The 22,434-nt window shown below is 28.9% G+C and overlaps 1 protein-coding gene across 2 annotated transcripts; it reads left to right on the top strand.

Moving 5' to 3' along the window:
• The first annotated feature begins 6,088 nt into the window (after positions 1–6,088).
• Oat (Ornithine aminotransferase precursor) lies at positions 6,089–15,639 on the top strand. Of its 2 annotated transcripts, none has more exons than XM_089216860.1 (7): positions 6,089–6,240; positions 11,777–11,985; positions 12,111–12,335; positions 12,490–12,713; positions 13,653–13,904; positions 13,990–14,245; positions 15,087–15,639. In XM_089216860.1, the coding sequence occupies exons 2-7, from the start codon at positions 11,802–11,804 to the stop codon at positions 15,257–15,259; spliced, it is 1,314 nt and encodes a 437-aa protein (XP_089072986.1). In that variant the 5' UTR covers positions 6,089–6,240; positions 11,777–11,801; the 3' UTR covers positions 15,260–15,639. The 2 variants fall into 2 exon arrangements, with proteins under 2 accessions (XP_089072986.1, XP_089072985.1); XM_089216859.1 differs by lacking the exon at positions 6,089–6,240 and adding an exon at positions 11,125–11,284.
• Positions 15,640–22,434: the final 6,795 nt, after the last annotated feature.

The raw sequence follows: 22,434 nt of genomic DNA on the forward strand, positions 1-22,434 counted from the left end.
TTATGAGCAATACATCTCACCAGTCGAGTCAGTGATTCAGCAATACCCTGACCACACTTACATCTTTGATGGTGACTTCAATCTATCCGATACTACTTGGTCTAATGACAGTAGTGGACTGATTTTCGTCCTCCAGAAACATCCTCGCAGGTGTCCTTTAACGATCCTGCCTATCCCCAACTCTATACTTGACCTACATCAACGACATACCAACAACTCCAAAAGCCAACCTCTCACTCTTCTCCGTTGATACTATGTTCTTTACCTCTAACAAAAATTCCAGGCGTGCGGCTATACAGTTACAGCACCAACTCAACCTAGCAACCACCTGGTTCCACCGATAGCATATTAAAATAAATCCAAACAAAACTGTAGGCATCATATTTGGTCGCTCTAACACAACTAACGTACCACAACTACTACTTGACAATCACGCTGTTAACTGATCCATACAAGCAAAATACCTAGGCGTTACAATTGGGCGCAAACTAAACCTCGGTCAGCACGTCCAAAATATCATCAAAAAAGCCACTCACACACGCTGTATACTCTACCCCATACTAAACCGTAAATGTCCCATTCCACTAACAACCAAACTTAAGATACTCAAACTATACATCTCCCCCGTTCTTATTTATGCTGGACCCTCCTGGGCACCTTTCATCTGTCCCTCTCACAAGCGTATCGAATCCGTCCAAACTATTAGTTTACGTACAGTAACAGGTATGCCCACTATCGTTAAAAATTCGGTTCTTCTCAAATCTGCAAACTTCAAATCCATCCAAACCTCTATTCAGTACCAATTTAAATCAATGTTTTACGAGTACAAAAGTTTCTTCTCAGATCACGACCATATTCGACTTCTAGGAAAAATCCATACCCTCCAACTATCAAAGGAAAACCCAAACCATACCCATTTACGTGGATCAATCAATAACACTATTATCCATCCAAATTCCATCCACTAGTAAAGGCGCAAGCCTGGTATAGTTAACGGCATAGCCACCCCAACAAAGCAAAGCAAATCAAAGAAACATCGTCATTCGTTCGCTAACAACCCATCCGTCAACATCTACTTGAAACGAGACGGCAACCGACGATACTGCAGCGAAGACACTCGTCAAAACGAGGCGGCAACCGACGATACTGCAGCGAAGACACTCGTCAAAAACGAGACGGCAACCGACGATACTGCACCGAAGTCACTCGTCAAAACGAGGCGGCAACCGACGATACCATCACAGGAAAAATTGACGACCCTGACGTGCACACCGTGCAATATTCACTGTACGACATAGTACCAAGGCAATCGTATTGTGATACGCCGTGTGCAAATACCAGCGGCCCTACATGTAGTTTTCCTCACGGCCGATTCAAAATTGCGACTGATTAAAAAGGCTCTTTTCAGAGCCATCAACCATTTTCCTAGTGTGCCTGCGTAGATGTCACTACGAGTTATATTAATATAACTCACGACTTATCAGAGACCGTGAGACAGTTAATGTAAGCTCATTCCCTCTCGATATTATATTTCTTGCTTGTAAATAAAAAACCAAATATTGTAAAACTATCTGACGCGCCTCTAAAGGTCTGATACCGCCCGCCGTGGCCGCTTCTTTAAGCCAGCTACGCGGTTCGGATGTAAAAAATTATTATTATATGTTTTTAAATTATTTCAATAAAACATCTTGATTATACAAAACTAATAATCAGTGTATGATTATTTCGGTACACGGTACCTCGAGTATCGACGCACCGTGTCAAAAATCAAAATTTTCAACTATCTATAAATAGCTTTAAACAAGTCAAAATATTTTGAAAATTTAATCGTAAATAATTAATTCTAATATAAATATTTGTTGAAAATTTTAAGTAATTAAAATCATTCATTTTTGAGTTACAGCAACTTACCGAAAACTGATTATGTCTAAAAATTACCGTTTTACAAAAGGGTTTTTTCTGACGCTTTTGAAACCTACTGGATATTTTTTACTTTTGACTCCCCTCCCCCCTCCCCCCCAAAGTACTAACGAGATGAATTTTCTTTATCAAAGAGGGGTTGAAATACGCAATAATGCTGTATGAATGTACACATACGCTAAGTCAAAATATCGCGTAAATATATAATAGGTCATATGGAGTATGAGTATATAAGTAAAAATATCGAATTTACGTTTTGCACAAAAATTTGTATTCGTGAAAATAGTGCTAAGGGACAATATACCCAAATAAATACACGTAATAAAAAAAAAAAAATACTTGAGGTAAGTACCAAAACATAAATATATGCACGAAAAAGCTAAATTTAGTGAATATACACATAAATGTTGAGTCAAAAATATCGTCTAGGTATATATAACACACAAGCTGTGGAAAGGTTGAGGTACCAAATCACGCATAAATCATAATACTGATTTTATTCCTACTTTGGTATCCAAGGTTTACGGGAAGATACTGCCGGTAGTTAATATGCTAAAACAATGAAAGTGGAACACATAAAAACAAGCCAAACTGACGACTTAAACGATATAACATACATTCAAGATCACTAACAAGTTACAGAATAAATTCAATAAATAGAAAAGTATGAAGAACTTGAAACAAAAGTATATGTATACTTTGTCACAGGCTGTAGTCTTTTGTATAATAATAATGAATATTATTATCATATTATGGTTTATCAAACATGAAACGACGAAAACACCACTCGCCAAGCCTTGTGCGTGCCCATTTTTGTTCAAAGATAAAAGAACACAAACAATAACTCAAGAACCATCAATAAAAGCATCAGTTCCAAACATTGAAACTGTAACGACAATTTTAAAGGAAGAGAGTGTAGTGTCAATTTATGTCTATCCAAAAATTAAAATTCACCTCAAATTATTTTTTAAAAAAAAGAGGGGGGGGAGAATAATAGATTATCATTATTTTTTTTTTTTGAAAGTTGGAGACTTTCATCTTAGAGTGGAGGGATGTAGTAAGTTCAACAACTAGTATAATCAAGTTATGTATAATTATTCATATAATTTAATCTATGGTCTAGCATGATTAGGGAATATAATTATTATTAATAACTAATCTAGAAGCCTAGATCAAAGGTGAAAATAACAAGTTGTTTTTACCTATTTACTAAAGAATTCAAAGCCGACAGAAAAAATAAGTAATATTAGCAAAATAGGCATGTCACGCGATTGTAAGTCATTGATGGAACCCATATAAATACGGGTAGAGTACTTAACAGTTTTAGAGAGATAGTTGCATCAGTCGACGTCTTGTGAGCTTACAACTGTGCGTCTAGTATTGTAACATTATTAATACTTATAGTAATAAATATTTAATTGTATTAAGCATAATAAATCGTAGTGTTGATTTATTCATTACCTATCTCTTCTTAACAACGTCTCAATATTGTAACGAACGTGCTACGTCGTTAAATAATTATTGTGGTACAGAATACAGAGCATCACGTCCTGCACAGTGATCATTACAAATTTTTGTAAATTTGAAAATTATTTTTGTTGTATTAGATTTTTGGTTACAAACATACAAATATTATACTATTATAATTAGTAGAAATACGGAATACACACATATAATATATATATACGATGGCAAAAAAAAAAATCAAAAATTAAAATTAAATTTTTATATGAACATGTACATTGTACAACCAATAGCAACCATATAATACACAAAAATATATTTAATATTATTATTATTTCTATAAAAAAATCTCAAATTTGCAATTAAAAAACGAAGAACAACTTATCAAGATAAAATATAGCTTATAGATTCATGGGATTGTGTAGTTTCCTGATGGTATACAATTTTAAAATCAGTTGCCTATAGATAGTTCCAGAGATTAAACCGATCGAACGGAAAATTTTTCTTCTTTATATTATATAACCCTTTTAACCCCTATAGGGGTTGAATTTTAAAAATCCTTTCTTAGTGGGTATCTACACTATGAAACAAAACTATTGTTTAAATTTCATACTCATAGCTTCAGATGGCTAGGCGATAATGAATCACCTAGGACAAGTCATTTTATATTTATAGATATTATATAGGTAATAAATTAATAAGCTTAATTATATAGAATGGTCGACCGTTTTCGCTCAGAGTTAATTTTCGTGTACAATAATATATCATAAAACACATCTATTGCAACGACCTTCTCAACAAACGAGGTAAACTTGACGCATAGGTACTATGTCTACAGCCCTTAAAGTTTATGTCTGAACACGGTTCATTTTTTTTGCGATTAGATTAAACTTGCACAACAATTGTCGTTTGTTTGCGAGGCGTTCTACTCCCTCTGTGATGTCTCATGTCCAAAATTAACGTAGACCGCTGTTTTCACAGACTCGCTGTCTTTTTCAGGTGGTCACGCCTAACGCATCTATTTTCCGCAGCGTTTTTTTTTTGCAATAGCCGCGAATCTCGTCTCAGTAGCTTGTCCGAGCCGCCATAAATTCTATGTGCGTTTATTGGCGTTGTTTTGAGTCTGGTAGTATAATGTCACCATGGCCAGTAGCCCGTTTGGCTGCCCGATTTGCCGTTTGTATTCAGATCTTCCTAGTTGGATGCATTGAGACTGACACTCGTAATTCAATCCAATAACGGATCTCAAGTTTGTACTGTTGCCGAAGCCAGTTGACCATCATCGACCACTTCGGAGGTGGAAGCGTCAATTCCGACCAGTCACCAAGCCGTACACTATTATTAATTATTATTACTGTCGATGGCCACCCTGCTTGATCAATGATCATTATTTGTATTGTAATTTATAAGTTATCAACTACATTCCGGTGTGGTTATTACATCGCCTTGTATTGTTATTAATATACTTACCTATTCCTAAATGTCATAAGCTATATACGTTACCTACCGTTTTAAGTAAATTTACGGCCCACAGGGCACAGATATAATTGTATCATATATAATATGTGTATAATATACTTGTTTTGCGGTACCTATGTGATATTATTTGCTTTATAATTTCAAGACAAGTGTCCGTTGACCTATTTCCCAACACGAGTCGTGATCCGATGACCATGAACATAAAGTAGGATCGGACTCAACATCAACAGTTTATTTAAAACTCTACCTGTAAAGTTTTCTTATTGTTAGTACTTAGTGAATCAGTCTTTAAATTAACCCAATTATTTAATTATTGTGAATTTATTTTTTAGAGTAATTATTAGTTATAATTTAATAATAATAACGTTATATGACTATCATCGCTTGATTTAATTTTTTGATTTCTATATTCTAGTGCAGTCTTCAATAGAAGTATGTCATACAGATAAAAATATAAAACCACTAGTTACAAATGGATTATAATAATACAATTTGGTGATCGTAAATCATTATTTGTATTTAATTATTTTGGAAGCATAATTTAACATTTTAAATTAATCTACATTTTAATTGCATTATGTACGATCTAATCAAAAATTATAAAAGTTTCTTTACAATGCAACCTACATGTACTTATAGTTATTATAATTAAAACAATTTCATCATAAAATAAAATAAAATGATAAAATTTATATTATTTTAAATATTGTTGTAAATTAAGAAAAATATTAAATTAAATTAAATCATAAAATGTAGGTATATTATTTACTTAACATTAAAATAACTTATAAATTATCATTAACAATTTATTAATTGTAAGTATTTTTAAATAATATCAAATGTCGTGGCATGAAGTTCACTTCGATCATATTATTTAGCTTTGCATACTTAATAATGAAAAACAATAAGACATAGTCAATTTTTTTCAAAGAAACTTTTATCTCCGTATTCTGTAAAATGAGTTCTCCTGATATACCTAAATTATTTAATTTTACAGATTTGTATTTTTGTAAATACCTGCTAATATCACTATAGTTAAATTAATGATTGTCTAATTCTAATAGCAATATTAGAATTTACTGTATTGCATATGATTTTCTAAACATATTGAAAATAACATACATAATACACGTGTAAAATATTATGGGTTTTTATCGAAAATAAAGAAGAAGAAAAGAAATAATAACGAGATAAGATAAGCTTAATTATGTGGATCAGTTGCTGTTCAGTGAACATTTTTTTTTTTTTAAATTAGTATAAAATCCCAACAATTATTATTAAATAAGTAGGTATTATAGGTTTGTCTGCTGTTCTCAACATTTGATTCTTCGAATCGTGTTGGTATTATATACCTATTCAAGTCTTATAAATTTGTATGTGAGTATACAATTCTGAATTAATTATTTAAGAAATTATTTTATTTGACAAAATGACAACAGTAGTGTTTAACGTAACCATTACACAATATAATTGTATTTTTGTTAATTATTTTTATTTTTAGACATATCGTAAGTTAATTTTTTTTAAATTACACAGTACACAGTTGTAATTTTAAATAAAATGATAAACTTTTCAGCCATTATTATTGATCCTAATATTAATAGTAAATTTTCAATGACCAGTAAACTAGTTTCTGACATTGTATTATAATAAGATTTAATTATTATGAACTATTTATTTTAGTATAAACATTAAGTAATTTATTTAAATTTTATATCATAGTATAAATTGTATAAAGTCAATAATAATGTATTGTATAGTAAATATGTTTTTTTATCAGCTATAATGGTATAAGCATAAACTACAATATTCTTAAAATTAATAATTTAATGTGAATTTAATTATAATACATTTAGGTACCTATGCTTAATCTGTAATACGATTTATATGTTATGTTCAAAATCTTCCAAATGTTGTTTTAATAACAAGGATTACCTTATTTTAATTTTAATTTATTAATTTATTACCTACCTAAATAATCAATATTAGCTTTAAATGCCTACCTATCAATAAATAATAATCAATTATTATTTCTAAAATGTCTGCTATTATTATTTTGGGTTTTAATTTTTTCAAAATGATGATATCAGAGTACTTGAATTAATACATTTTTCTGTACCTATTTGGCTATAACTTATCTGTAATAACATAATAATCGTTAAACACATGAGTATTATATTTTTTTTACATATATTGTACACTATTTATACTAGCGTAGAACTACTGACATTATGCATTTATAATACCAACACCTTAAAATTTAAATACGATATTCTTAGAAGTTAGAAGCAATAAGTGAACTTCTTTATGAAATAAATTGTGTATACTGATTTGCTAAAATATGATTGCATTTTCTTTGATATGGGTAATAGATAATAGTAATTACTTCCTGACAAAAATGTTTGGATCTCCATTTATATAAATAAATCTAATCATAGGCGTCATCAGTGGCGAGCCGAAGGGAAATTTTGACACAGCTGCATCAACTTTTCAATGAATGTGTAAAAATGCTAAAATAGCCCCATCTATCGATTGTTCTCAGTCTTCATGAATTGAATTAAAGATATTATTCTATATACCTAGTTGGTATTACACGACTTTACTTCAAATAACTCCCCTGTAGCTAACAACTAATAAAATATAAAATTATTAATAATTTTTAGAAGTTAAAATATATATTTATATATTTATATATATATATATAATATATATATATATACTTATAGCCTGTGTCTATAATAACTTTGATCATAGGAGACTTTAAATACGATATTCGTAGAAACAATAAGTGCAATTATTTATTAAATAAATATTATATAATAAATATATAGTATTATAGAATTATTATATCTATACTAACATTTAATTGCATTTTTTTTACATGTGTACTTGTTTAAAATTTAAATAATCAATGGATTTTTTTTTATAAATAAGAAAATCATTATACTGATGTGCAATTTTAAATGTATGCGTATTATGGCTAACCAAGATCTACAAAAGTCTATAAGTAAAATCGAAACGTACCCAACTCTAAATCGATCGATATGACACCAATTAAATTGTTTGGTGTAATTTTACTGTTTGATAGTACAACATAATTATTTTAAAATATCAATAATTCCTATTTACAATTAAGTAATATTATCATGGTCTTACGTGATAATCATATATACATTATAAAAATAGATGTTTAAATTAAATTACAAATGAAAAATAAATAGATATGATATACTTCATATAAATTACATCTGGATTTATAAGTGGTTTATTTAATTACTATAATAATTAATTTTCCTGTTCCATTTCAAGAGCGGTAACAAGTAATCTAGCTTAAAGCTAAATTGTATTAGTTTTTTTATTGTAACAAAATTATCTCGTGATGAGTAAAACATTCTAACTCTTGCGATAATTATTATTAACCTGGCTACATTATAATATATGATTATTTAGGCTGCTTTAAATCATAAGCTAAGCTGCAAGCACACTGTTAACTCTTCTGTATTGTTTATGTTCCTAGTTTACGTCATTAAGAAAACTCTACACACACAATATGACTGCGTGTCTTTGTCTACTGACTAGTGTCTACATTCTTCATATACACCTAAGTAGTAAATCTAGTTGGTGTCAAATTTCTAATACATTAATAGTCGATATTAAATCAAAATACGAACGTAATATTGAATTATCAATAAAAACTATGTCTTTATATTTTGGTAAGGTACTTAAAAAAATAATTATTTAAAATTAATTTACATAACTCAATTTAAAATAAATGTATGAGAAACCAAACTTCGATAGGATACTGCAGCTCATGAACTATTCTTTACGAATTCTATAATAGAGTGAAAACTCTTTATAACGAAACTCGTGATAACGAAAATCTCTATATTACGTAAATAACATTAAGTTAACTTCAAATGGTTAGTTTGATTTAAAACCTCTTAATCTATTACGAAAACTCTCAATAACGAAAAAAATCACATGGTCCCTTCAGATTCGTTATAGAGAGTTTTCACTGTATTTTCTCTAATATTTACTACAAATAAACTACAGTAGAAGCACTAGAAGCAACTTATTAGGAACACTTTGGTACCAAGGTGAAATGTGTCAATTAACCGATTATTGTATCATTTGTATCTAATAAGCGGTTTGTTTGTTCATGCGTTCACCATAAAATATATGGCATATAAGGCCGGTCCGTCCTCCTGAGACAATTTATTTCAATAACGAGATTTTATCAATTATTCGTATTCCTAATAAGCGAATTCTACTGTATAATAAATAGTTAATAATCCGGTATAGGTACATAGATTTGCTATGTTTTCACGTCATGTGTAAAAGACAGAGATAACAAATATGGGTGTAACGTCCTCTTAAGTAAATCTACGGTCGATAACTACTTTAGTAGGTATCTAAAGTTGCAATGGATTTGTAAATAGAATAACATTTCCAATTAAATATCAACCATTCTAATGATTTTAAAGACATTTAAGACATTATGAAATGGATTTATAAAATGTTAATATTATTTAGTTAACTATACAGGGTGTCCCACAAGGATATACCTATTTCTCGACTGCAATATATCTCGAAATAATGGAGATATAAAAATTCTGGTTTTGTAATAAGACTCATAGGAATAAGAAATACAATTATTTCGTATTTTAATTAATTTTAATGTTTTGGTAAAAAAGTTATAAATATATTATTTTCATTTAATTATTTCCTAAAAAATTAATTATAGCCATTTATAGCCATTTTTTCAACATTTTATTTTCATTAATTTACTGATATTTAATTTTAATTTTTTTGATTTCGAGAAAAATTGCGAATTATTTAACACCGAAGTGTTATCAAACACAATATAAGATATAACCCACCACGTCTCACGCGTGCTTGTACGGCCGGCTGAACGCTTTCAATGTGCGATGTGCCTATAGTTATAACTTATAATCATATTTTATTTCTTCAAAATTAGAAAAGATATTTAAAATCAGGATATTAATGAAAATAAAATTTTGAAACGTCAATATTTTCGGAAAAATAAACTACAAAATGGCTATCTTTATTTTTTGTTTTGGAAATAATTAAATAAAAAAATATATTTTCTATAGTCGTGCCTATGATATTTTGAAATTTACATTAATAAAATAATAACATATTCTTTAGAAAAATTTCATATAACATTTTGGCACTTTTTAATTGAGTAACAACGGTTTTATCATAATATTTATATTATACATTGCAATTTATGTATATCATGATATAACTAACAAAAGCATTCAATTTTAAATTACCAGCACCTATACATATAATAATGTACAATTTTATAGTATTAACTATTAAGTTAATATGTTATTATTAAATTCGAATTTTTATAAATAGCTCTGTTCTAAATATTTTGAAAATTAATTTTGTCTATAAAATGCAATTATTTAGTGTTTTTATTGAAAATATCAATATAGTAATGTTTTCAATTATTTCTTGTGAATTATAAAAAAATACACAACAGTTTTTGTTGAATATTGTTATTCCGTAACAAATAATATTTAATATAATGTTGAACACAGCAAGATTATATAACAATAGAGCAATTATTAACTATTATTAGTTATAGATAATTGGCCTAAGATTGAAAATGTTATTGTTTATGTGTAGATGCATATCTCAGTTAAAAGAATTGATTCCTATTAACTAATTTATATAAAAATTTTCATAAGGTAGTTGCAGTTTTCAAAAAAATTTTATTGTCATTGAGGCAAACAGTTATAATGATTTAATGATTTATTTCACATCTTCATTGTAGGTTGATATATTTCAAACATTTGATGGTTTTATACATTTATCGTAATATAACATAGTAGACATTTCTTAATCATTATGTTTTCGTCCAACAAACAATAATATTAATGTTATCATTGTTATTGACCTTTCAAATTAGCTACTCCACAGACGTAAGAAATCGAAATTTTTTTTATGCACACATCATAATATGCTTGGCGTTAAGTGGTTCAAAATATAGTCATGTTATATTGTAAGTTAATGTTAATAAGTTAATCCGTAAAATAATAATTATCGCATTTAAAATTATGTGATAAAGATAATAATATATAATGTATAGCTACTTTAAATATGGATCATTAGATTAATAATATTGTTACCAACGCTCGGCGATCGGGAATCATAAGTTTCCCCTACTTTGAGCGCCCAAACTATAAAGACTAAACATTCAAACTCGTATCGATGAAAAGGTCAATAATAATGTATTAATATGTCGTATCACTGAATCATGATCATCATAGACACAGTTATTAAACCGTTCGAAGATTATTTAACTCGTACGGTTGAGTTATAGTCACTATTGTAATACTCTACTGGATGACTGCGGTTGTACACTGACACCACAGATTTGGCAATTATTGTTAAGTATATTTTTTTTTCACCAAAATGAAATTATTTTTATTTTTTATACTATATATTTAATTTTTTAAGTCAAATATGAAAATTTGAATGTATAACATGTTCACATATTTTCAGTAAAGTTTCCCAGACACATTTTTTTTATTTAAACTTAACGTTAGATACATATATATTATTTTGTGTAGAAATAATATGATATTATTTATTGTTTTTCTATTTACCACTCACTCAATAGTGCTTATCAATAATGCTTTATAATTTTAGATTTAAAACAGTGGCCATTACGTTTGTTTTTTTGTTTGAGTTGTAAAAGTAAATGTTGTAGGTACATTGATATTATATTGATATTACATATATTATTATATTGACTCACATAAATGTTTTTCAATTTTCTAATTTATTGTAATTAAAACATAAGTAGGTACTATAATATTATATAAAAGGGGGAAAAAAAGGTATTATAATATTAACTCAAAACTTTATTATGTTTTAGATATGATCTTTGATATCAAAACACAATGTCAGGCATACAAAATCGTAGTTCTCAGTTACTTAAGTACACAAGACTTTTCAATAATGTCAGTGTCACACGGTTAAGTTCAAGTACTGCAGCTAAATCATCTGCCGAAGTGATTCAACGAGAGAAAAAAGTGTCTGCAAACAATTATGACCCAAACCCCGTGGTTATCACTAGAGGAGAAGGTTATTATTTAATCGTGTTATTAAATAAAAAATTTCAAATTTCAAAATAACTTGTATTTTTTTTTTTATACTGTAAGCATAATAAATCATTGTTGTCAATACATAAGTATATTTAAATTTTTCAGGGATTTTTATGTGGGATGTTGAAGGAAAAAAATACTACGACTTTGTGGGAGGATTTGCCACCCTTAATCAGGGCCACTGTCATCCAAAAATTATTAAGGCTATGACAGACCAAGTAAACAAACTTCATCACACATCAAGAGCTATATTTCATGATTCCCTGTATGAACTTAATGAGTTCTTGACTAAGCAATTCAATTATGAAAAAGTTTTGAATATGAACACAGGTAATATACATTTATTTTTAGATGCATTTTGTAATATGTAAATATTATAAATTAATAGAACATATTACAACTGAAATAATTATATCAATATCGATCATTGAGTATATATTTTTAAATATTCCATATTTTTTTTATTTTTTTACAATTATTTAAGGTGTTGAGGGAGGAGAGTCCAGTGTCAAGATCGCTAGAAAATGGGGATATAGAGTGAAAAAAATTCCACAAAATCAAGCGCAAGTTGTATTTGCCCATGGTAACTTTTGGGGAAGAACAATCGCTGCCATTTCTGCATCCACAGACCCAACTTCTTTCGACGAATTTGGACCTCATGTTCCTGGTTATCAAATAGTGCCTTACGATGATTTAGGAAAATTAGAGGTTATTACTAATGAAACAAAATTCGTTATTAAATATAATTATTTAATTTAACTTTTTTTTTTTATTTGAAGATTTTGATAATTTTATTTAAAGAAAACCGACGTGTTATTCACGCATCATTATTTTCATTTCTCATTTAATTTATTATTTATTTGTATGCATAATCTTACGTTATTTTAAAAGCTTTTGTTTTATTTATTTTACATTTTTTTTTTAAATTCATTATAGTTATGAAAAATTTTACATTTTAGTAAAAATTATGACATAATTGGAATAGAAAAATTGAGTAGGTAACTGATAGTTGTCACTTACAAAGTTACGAAATCATTTATTTATTATTACATAAAATATTTGGTTTGTTTAATGATTACCAATATTTTAGTATTTTGATTTTTCTTGATTCATCAATTATTGTTAAGTTTATATCTGCGCACTATTTGTTTTATCTTTGTGGCTCACTCATGACATAGTAAAAATGTATACACCCAAAATGATTTATTATTTTTATGTTTTTGAATAATTTTTGAGTAAAAGTGACCATGTAATATTTTTGAAGGTATATGACACATAAATTCGTCTAAATTCTTTAAAATTGTCTCAAAACAATTTAACAACTATTTTAATCACTGAATTTTTTATCATGAATATTAAGTCAAATATGAATTAAATATCGAATCAATATTATGTCAACTTCTTAAAAATAGTATCCTCTATAATTTTTTTAATAAGTGATTTGACTCTTAAATTGCTCGAAAATCATAATAAAAAAAATGATTTTACGTGAATACGTTTTATCTATGTTACACATGGGCCAGAGAGTGAAAACAAATATTACACTCAAATCTTCTTAATCAGTATTTTTTTAAAGCATACAGTTTTTAGTTTTATTTTTTTATTTTTAATACTGATATGAAACCTTTAATTTCAATTTTCTTATAGCAAGCATTGAGAAACCCAAACGTGTGCGCATTCATGGTGGAACCATTACAAGGTGAAGCAGGAGCAGTGGTACCTACTTTAGGATATTTGAAAGGAGTTCGTGAGCTTTGCACAAAATATAATGTTCTTTGGATTGATGATGAAGTACAAGCTGGATTGGGTAGAACCGGAAAAATGTTAGCAGTCGATTATGAAAACGTTAAGCCCGATCTGTTGATCCTAGGTAAAGCACTGTCCGGCGGAGTTTACCCCGTGAGTATGATTTGAAAAAAACATTAAGCCGTAGGTACCTACTTATTTTTGAAAGCCTGTAAAATAAAATAAATTCACATAATAGATTTCCGCGGTATTGGCTAACAGTGAAGTAATGGATGTTCTTACTCCTGGTACACATGGGTCGACATATGGTGGAAATGCGTTAGCATGTAAGGTCGCACTGGCTTCATTAGACGTAATCATAAGCGAGGGCTTGGTAGAAAACTCGTTCAAGATGGGTGAGATCTTCAGGTCTGAACTCACAGCACGTTTGAACAAAGATAAAGTAATTCAAGTGAGAGGAAGAGGATTGTTGAATGCTATCGTATTAAACACAAGTATGTTTTCATATAACACAAAATCATATTTTGATAAAACAAATAATAATAAATATGAAAAGAATCAATTTGATTCTTGTATTAAGTTGGAATTATATTTATATATTTTATTATTGCAATATTTAATTGATTTGATATATTTAAACAGTTTTTCACAACAAATGAATAATATTTCATTCAATTTGCTTATACATAAATCATAATGTACCTATATAATATATATATACTTAATATAAATATATTTATTTTATTGATTAAACCACGTAAACATAGGCTGTTGGATGGTTATTTAATATTTGTTTTTTTTAACTGTGAGGGAGGGTACGATTTGTTTATAACACATGTATGCACCGCAAGATTTTCGCCACATAAAACCCTGGTGGACACCCATCCGGGAACTTGTGTCTGTAAGCGATGCGTACATTCAATCACGTTGCGTGAATGATTGCATCGTGAACCAAACCATATACCTAAACGTCCAAAACATTATTTAGGTAATATATGGACGATGGCACAATATTATAATTGTATGTTTGACGTACACGATTATAATATGTATATTGATTATTATTAATGTACTTCACGTAGGATGTTTTATAATTATTTTTAAACGAAGAAATGTCATAATTTTATCATTAATTGTTTAATATTTATAATAATCAATAACTGTTTATGAATTGTATTTAAAATGTAGTTTATTCGCCTAAACGATCAATCAGTACACGGGTATAATGTTGAGTCCTAAATCATTATAAATTACAATTATTTTAAATATCATAATCTCTTGTTTTTAGATCAAACAATATATTATAATGTTTTAATTTGTTTTAAATTTTTACAGAAGGCGTATCCGATGTCTACAAATTAAACGGTGAACTAAAATCCAATGGAATGATTTCTAAACCTATCGGGTCAGGCGCATTAAGATTCTCGCCACCATTAATAATTACAGAAACACAACTGCGTGAAGGAATTGACATAATTGTAGACACTATAAATAATTTTAAAAATTAAATAATAAACTCATACTTATATTATATAATCTATGGTATATATAAAAAAAATCATATAATTTTCATAAGCTTATTTTATTTTTTTACATTTAAAATTTTTATCATAATATTATTAATATCATTTCATTAATTATAATACAAAATCTGAAGTGCTGTAATTCATAAACATTTTATCAACAGCTATCTATCATTAAATATTAATAGCATAACTATTATATAATAATATTATACCTTCATCTTGATGTATATTTTTTTTAGCGACCGTTTATGTACCTATTATACATATTAGTCTACTATTAGTCTATTATTTATCTACATGATGTATGTTATCATATTATATAATTTCATTTTTACAAATAAATGTTTGTTGGAAAATACCTATTCATGTCGTGTCTCGTGTATACTAATATTATAAATATCAAGATTATTGCAGGATATGATAACATATTATACTATTTTATTTTATTTTTAACACACTTGCTGGCAGGCGCGGATCTTAGGCGTTGATGGCCATTGCGAAGACGAGTCACACTGGAAACTGCAAAGTTAACTGCAAAGGTATATCTGTTGTTTAATCATCATTGGGATGTGTGGCAACAGTACAACTTCGCATTTAAATTTTCCGTTTAAAATTGTAGCTTCCATAATGTTGTTCATCAACTTGTTCACCGAAAGGCTGGTACCGTTGCAGAATCGTGGTGGATTGGTATTTCGTATAAGAATGATGGGCACGCCAAATTACAATGTTAGAACGTGTGGTAGCATATACCTAAAAAATCAAGTGAATATAATATGAATTCAGTTGGATAATTGACAACTTCATCTTGATTTATTACGGTATCGAATCGCGATACTATCGATGGACTGGTACGTTATCGTGTCACCTGAAATTTCGTCTGGAAAAGTGTTATTGATTGTATTTACATCATAGTTTCTTGCTACCAATGTAGCCTGTGTACTGAACCACTGACGATTTCTGTAATTTTGTGGTAGATTTGGAAAAACTTAGTCAATTAAGAGTACGTAACAGTGGTATTTGTTGTCTCCGTCTTACCAGTGCGTAATGCCGTAATATAGCAAATGTCACTCAGCAGAACACTTGTAGCTCCTTTAGTTTAAAAATTACAGTGAATCGACCTGCCTATTATGAAACTTGATGGTAAGAATATTATCTGTGTTTGTACGTTGGTTTTTTATGATAATTCAATTTTTAAGTGAGTTATGAGCATATAATATACAGTACATTAAAAATCCTCATAACTCACTTAAAACTTGAACTATCGTAAAAAACCAACGTATAAATACAGATAATGTTCTTACCATCAAGTTTCATAATAGGTCGATTCACTGTAATTTTTAAACTAAAGGAGCTACAAGTGTTTTGTTGAGCGTAAATTTGCTATATTACGCACTGGTAAGACGGAGACAACAAATATCACTGTTACGTACTCTTAACTCATTGATCTTTGCTGTTATTTTACAGTAATTTGTTGGTATTTTATTGATTCGATGTCTAGTTTCACATTCCCCATTTCCAGTAATAATTTTGCGAAACCATCGGCTGATGCATCATTTTGTAGATGTACACTTATATATTTCCTATCGGTTTCCTATTTTGCATCTCGTTGCTGAGTGGTTTCAGATGAATAACGGAATCGAGCTTGACGTTCTCTGGTGGTTCCCAATCTTGTATTTCTTTGCTCGATTGTTTCTGAAGCTCGTATTGCCAATTTATTTCGTGCTTGAAGCGTAAAACTACCAATCGATCTTTTTTTAGGAGGCATAACCGCACCTCCCTAGGTTGGACCTATCGCTTTTTAACTTAGCGTATCTTCTGCCCATTATAGGTCTAATATATCTCCGTTCCAAATTTTTTTCACAATAGATCCAATTACAAGGTAAAAAATTTTTCAATGATTTTTTACGCATACCTACTAATGAGTAGAAGTAATTTCAGCAACGTTCAGATAAAATATCGAGATTTTGAAATTTGTAAATCCACGGGAATTTGTCACGGGAAGTTTTGAACATGACTATACGGATATTATTTGATGAATTAAATACAAATTTTGAATCATATATAGAGTTGGCATTTTTAATGGACAACGAAGTCCACAGGGATCAACTAGTAAAATATAAATAAATATAATACATAGATGCAGATGCATTTTAAGTTGCCTATCCTCATTTTATAAGGAGTAAATTAAGATTGCCTTCTTGTAAGTTAATCGTTATTTTAAGTTATTATTATGTTGCATATCCTATGCCCCTTGAGCTTAGTTTTAGTTGAAACATGATAACATGAAAATATATATCAATTATATTTTATTGACAGTATGCTATAACCAATTAGAGATACTCGTACTAATACATAGTAAGTACATATTTCAAAACTAAATTTTCATTTAATTATGACAAAAAAAAATATATTAGTCAAATTATGATTCAGCCACATACGGCCATTACTCATTATATAATAATATCATATTTTATTATTGCAAAGAAAGTTGTAGTTCCTCATCTCCCCTTCGTAAGTACCTCCGTCAATTTTATATCTTTTATTTTATAATAATAATCATCATTTTATCATTGTAAATATTTTAATCAGATCATTTAATGTTAATAAACTTCCATACACATCTATATACTATAATTACATATACTAAAATTTATGATTAGGAATATTATTAAATTAAAATTTAGTTTTAGAGTATGTAATATCAAATTTCTTATACATCTAGAAGTAATTTATTAATTTACATTATTTTATTCACTCCTTCATCGTGTTTAATTTTAATTTTTTCTGTAAAATGATAATACATGTTATATTATATTATAAATTGTAATAATCTTATACGATTTATGAAGTTATGGTTTATTTTCGTGGATAACTTTTTTTAAATTTATCACTCAACGTTCAATTAAACCTATATGGTGAAAATATTATATTATTAATGCAATACAATGCTCGATTACACTGTAGAAATTATGTTGTATATTATATTATGACGCCTTAGTTTATATTTTATAAGCTCTACATTACGTAGTTACATTATTTGACTTACATATGTAGTACAGACGCAATACGATTAACTACTGACCGACATAATGATATATCCACAATCAACCGTAACATTTTACTATACCACTGAACATCCTTTTGGTATAATAATATGAGGGTAATATAGTATAGGTATAATATTGTAGACATACCAGAATAAAGGATTAAGTGAAACGTGCATCGCATAAGTTTATGCATGAATCACTTGGTGTGTTTCAATAAGTTATTTATGAAAGTTTAGTTCGAGCAAACTTAACAATACCTACGAATTTTGCGGTGAATAAATTTACATTTAAATGTTTCAAAGCTCGTCATATATTTAATATATCTCCAGAACTATGCGTTTGTATTATATAGCAGGTTTATGGTATATGGTATATACATATTATTTCGCTGTAGAGGTTTACACGGATATAACATATTAACAATCACAACACGTAATATGGTTTGGGTTTGTTGAAGTATATAATTTTTGAAGAAAAAACAATGTAATGTCCTCTATTGGTACAATGGAGCTAGCATTGTATTATTATCGATCAGTTATTGTGATATAAATCGGGCTTAAAATGCCTCCTCCACACGAAATGTTTAAAAGTAATGATAAAATATTATTTTGTACATTTTGTACACACATCGCCACAGCACATAATAGTATTGTGAACACATCCATAGGAACCGTCGCCGTCGTAAATAATTTTTTACTAGGTTAATGAAAATCACGGCACGTACCCACCCATATAATATAGAGACTAACCTGACCATTATAATAACAATAATAAACACTGTGTATTTTATAATAACACTCTTGTTCCGTCGAGTATCGTATTATTGGTAACTGTGCGTGTATACAATGCACGAACACGAAGTACATAAAATATTTAAATTACAATTGGTTAAATGTGAATTATCCACGGGATAACTTCGTGTCATTGATTAACGAACCCCGTTCGGACACGTCAAGGGGGTCGTTTTGATTTACAACCTACTGTTCGACGGAAAAACATTTCGAATGAAGCCATAATATATAGTGTACCCGGCACCTATACACACACACGTGCATGCGCGCACACACATATAAATATTATAATCTAAGTGCATCGTACAATATAAATATAAGTGTATATGTGTGTGTTTAAAAAAACCGTTTAAATTTACATGCATTTTGACGGGTGTAGGTATTACGCATTTATGCGGTAAACGTAAAAATACCACCACGTTAAGGGCTGCAGGTGTCTAACCCATGGTGAGTTATGAATAAACATTATATATTGGTATTTAATATTTATATTTTACCTATTTACTATTCTAAATACAAACTTAAAGAGACAATTCATCCATTACCTGATGACATATTCTGATTGACAATATTTGGAAAACCATCACATTTATAACATTAAATTTGCAGCAATTTAATATGATATTAAATTTTTGTATATTAATTATTATTATCCAGTAGTATGGTCTAAACCAAAACAAAGTTTTTTGTTTTTGTTTTATGTATATGGTTTAATTATCGTATGAATAATATAAATACTATATAAGGGGTTTATTTTTGTAATTTATTATTGCTATTTTATTTTTAATCAAAAAATATTGGATTTTAACTATGGTAATTATTTTATTATTTTCGATACATGGTGACGTGATAATTAGTTGTTTATATTATAATTTTTAGAATACATTTAAACGTTTTTTGTGTTTAAGACAAAAACAGTTTTAATTTATAACGATTATATTATGTGTAAATTTGATGATTTGTTATATTTATAATAAATAACTTGCAAAGCTTAATTTAATGATTTAACGTAAACTAATACAAACAGTAAACTATTTGCTAATAGCTTTTCTAAGTCTAATGACGTGTAAAATAAATAGTTTTATATTCGTCATCAAACTTAATTTATGTTAATACTGCCTATATAAAACCCCTTAAAATTAATTGTGTTCGATTTCCTTTCATAAATACATTTGTTTAAAATTTGATATCTATCATTTAGTATTTTTAGAAAACATTTTTTATTTAGATTGAAAAATTAAGATCATATGTTATATTATAATCTATATCTATACTTTATGTTATAAAGCTAAAGAGCTAAAAAAGTTGGAACGTGCTAATCTCAGAAACTACTGGTTTCGGATTTAAAAATTATTTTTTGTTGGATTGTCCATTTATCGAGGAAAGCTATAAGCTATATACAATTTTTAGAAAGTCCACATGTTAAGTAGGAAATTAAGAATTTATGGCACTTTAGTAGAATCAATGTTCATAGTGTCTCAAGTTCGAACCAGTTTAAATTATCCAAACTTTTCGCACTGTTTTCGAAAAAAAAATTTTAAAAACTATATTTAAAAAATAACCTCTCTATAGTACCAGATCAAGAACATTGCCTTTTAGAAAAGATACTACACTTGATACCTTTGAACAAGTTTAGGAGGAGAAAAAGTGTTTACAGAATAAAAAAGAAAATAAACAGAAATAAACATCATTGTAAAACCAATAATACATCGATTGAAAATCGACTGATAATAATTAGCTTGGATGGTATTAGAACTCGATCACCCTGCGTTCAGTTTTTGAAAGAAAAATTTAAATAGGTACCTATTAAAATATCGTAAATATGCCCCGGTCATGCGTCACAATAATATTATACGCAAATTGTAGATTTACATCCTAACGGTGTTCAAAGGACGTCACCTGCTAGAATCATTGAGTATACGGACGAACCTTAGCATAAATTATATTATTATAGACGTTTGTACTACAGACATTGTTGTATAGACGTTGGGCCAGGGCTGTGACACGACAAACCCCGTGCGCATATACGATGAGAGTGTGTTAATATTTACGTATATATATATATATATATACATATTTAGTACATATCATATGCATAATATATACATAAATAAAGTCGCGCCGCCACGTCAAAATAATGGACACGAAACTCGCGTATAATAATTATCGTTGTACAATGTACATAATATTATTATTATTATTAGGTAGGCATATTGTATTATTTGATTATTTCATACCGTGTACGCGCGCCACGAAGGATGAGAAAAAAAAAATTAGAAATTCCTGAGCGTAGGTAAATTATAATATAATATATTTATAAATGCGTGTCCCTTTGTCCCTCGTTATCGTCGTCGTCGGTTGTATCGCAGCAGATATTGTAATATTAGTATTATATATTATAATATAGGCGATGCGCCAGACCTCACGCAACGGCTGCTGTGTCCGCCGAGGGGTGAGTACGAAGATACGCCTTGTCAGATAAACGGCTGGTAAACGCGTGGTCCTAGGGGGGTAGAGGACAGAAAAAAAATCGCTCGTAAATTAATCCGATAATATGAACGCGCTTTCGTTTTAGTATAATATTTAACCTAATACGAATATGGTGTAGGTAATAATAATAATAACAACATAAATTCCGGCGTTGTCCGGGTGCAACGAGACAGAAACTGCAGCGGCAGTTATCGGGTAAACGAATTCGCCGTACATAATATGTAGGTACCATAATTCTATATTTTATAGAATTCACCGACGCGAATTTGAAATCCCCGTAGTAAAACTCAACCCCCCCCCCCCTCCCCACACGACTGAGCATATTTAATGTATTTTTTGTATATAGGTCCGTCGTTTGATTATAGGTACTATTTTCGATTTGTATTAGACAATATTGAAATTGAAGACTAATTTTAGTAAGTTTGATTTACGAAAAAATAATATTATTTTGATAACAAAACGAGACTGAGTTTTGTTGCGTGTGGCAATAATATTAATCATATATTGATTATTCCACTTACCATGTTTATGGAAAGATGTTACATGACGTAATAGGTAATGTTCAGACTTCATTTGCATATAATAATATTTCATTAGGTAACTGATTTCACTCATTAAATTTGGTAAGCTTTTAAGTTAGAAATTTTTTATTTGGTTTTAATTTTTCTCTCTTTTGACTTGTTTTCATTGAAATATATCACGACAACCAGCATATTAATTATTTAATTTTTTGATTTGTTTATATCAAATAGTTTAATAGCTGTCTGAGGTCTAAGACGGAAGACCACGGGAATAAGTTTAGTCTAAATTGATTAATATATCTATCATT

Source organism: Diuraphis noxia, unplaced genomic scaffold (assembly GCF_037042655.1).
Source record: "Diuraphis noxia isolate RWA-SAM2 unplaced genomic scaffold, SU_Dnox_SAM2 contig0001, whole genome shotgun sequence".
NCBI classification, from domain to species: domain Eukaryota; kingdom Metazoa; phylum Arthropoda; class Insecta; order Hemiptera; family Aphididae; genus Diuraphis; species Diuraphis noxia.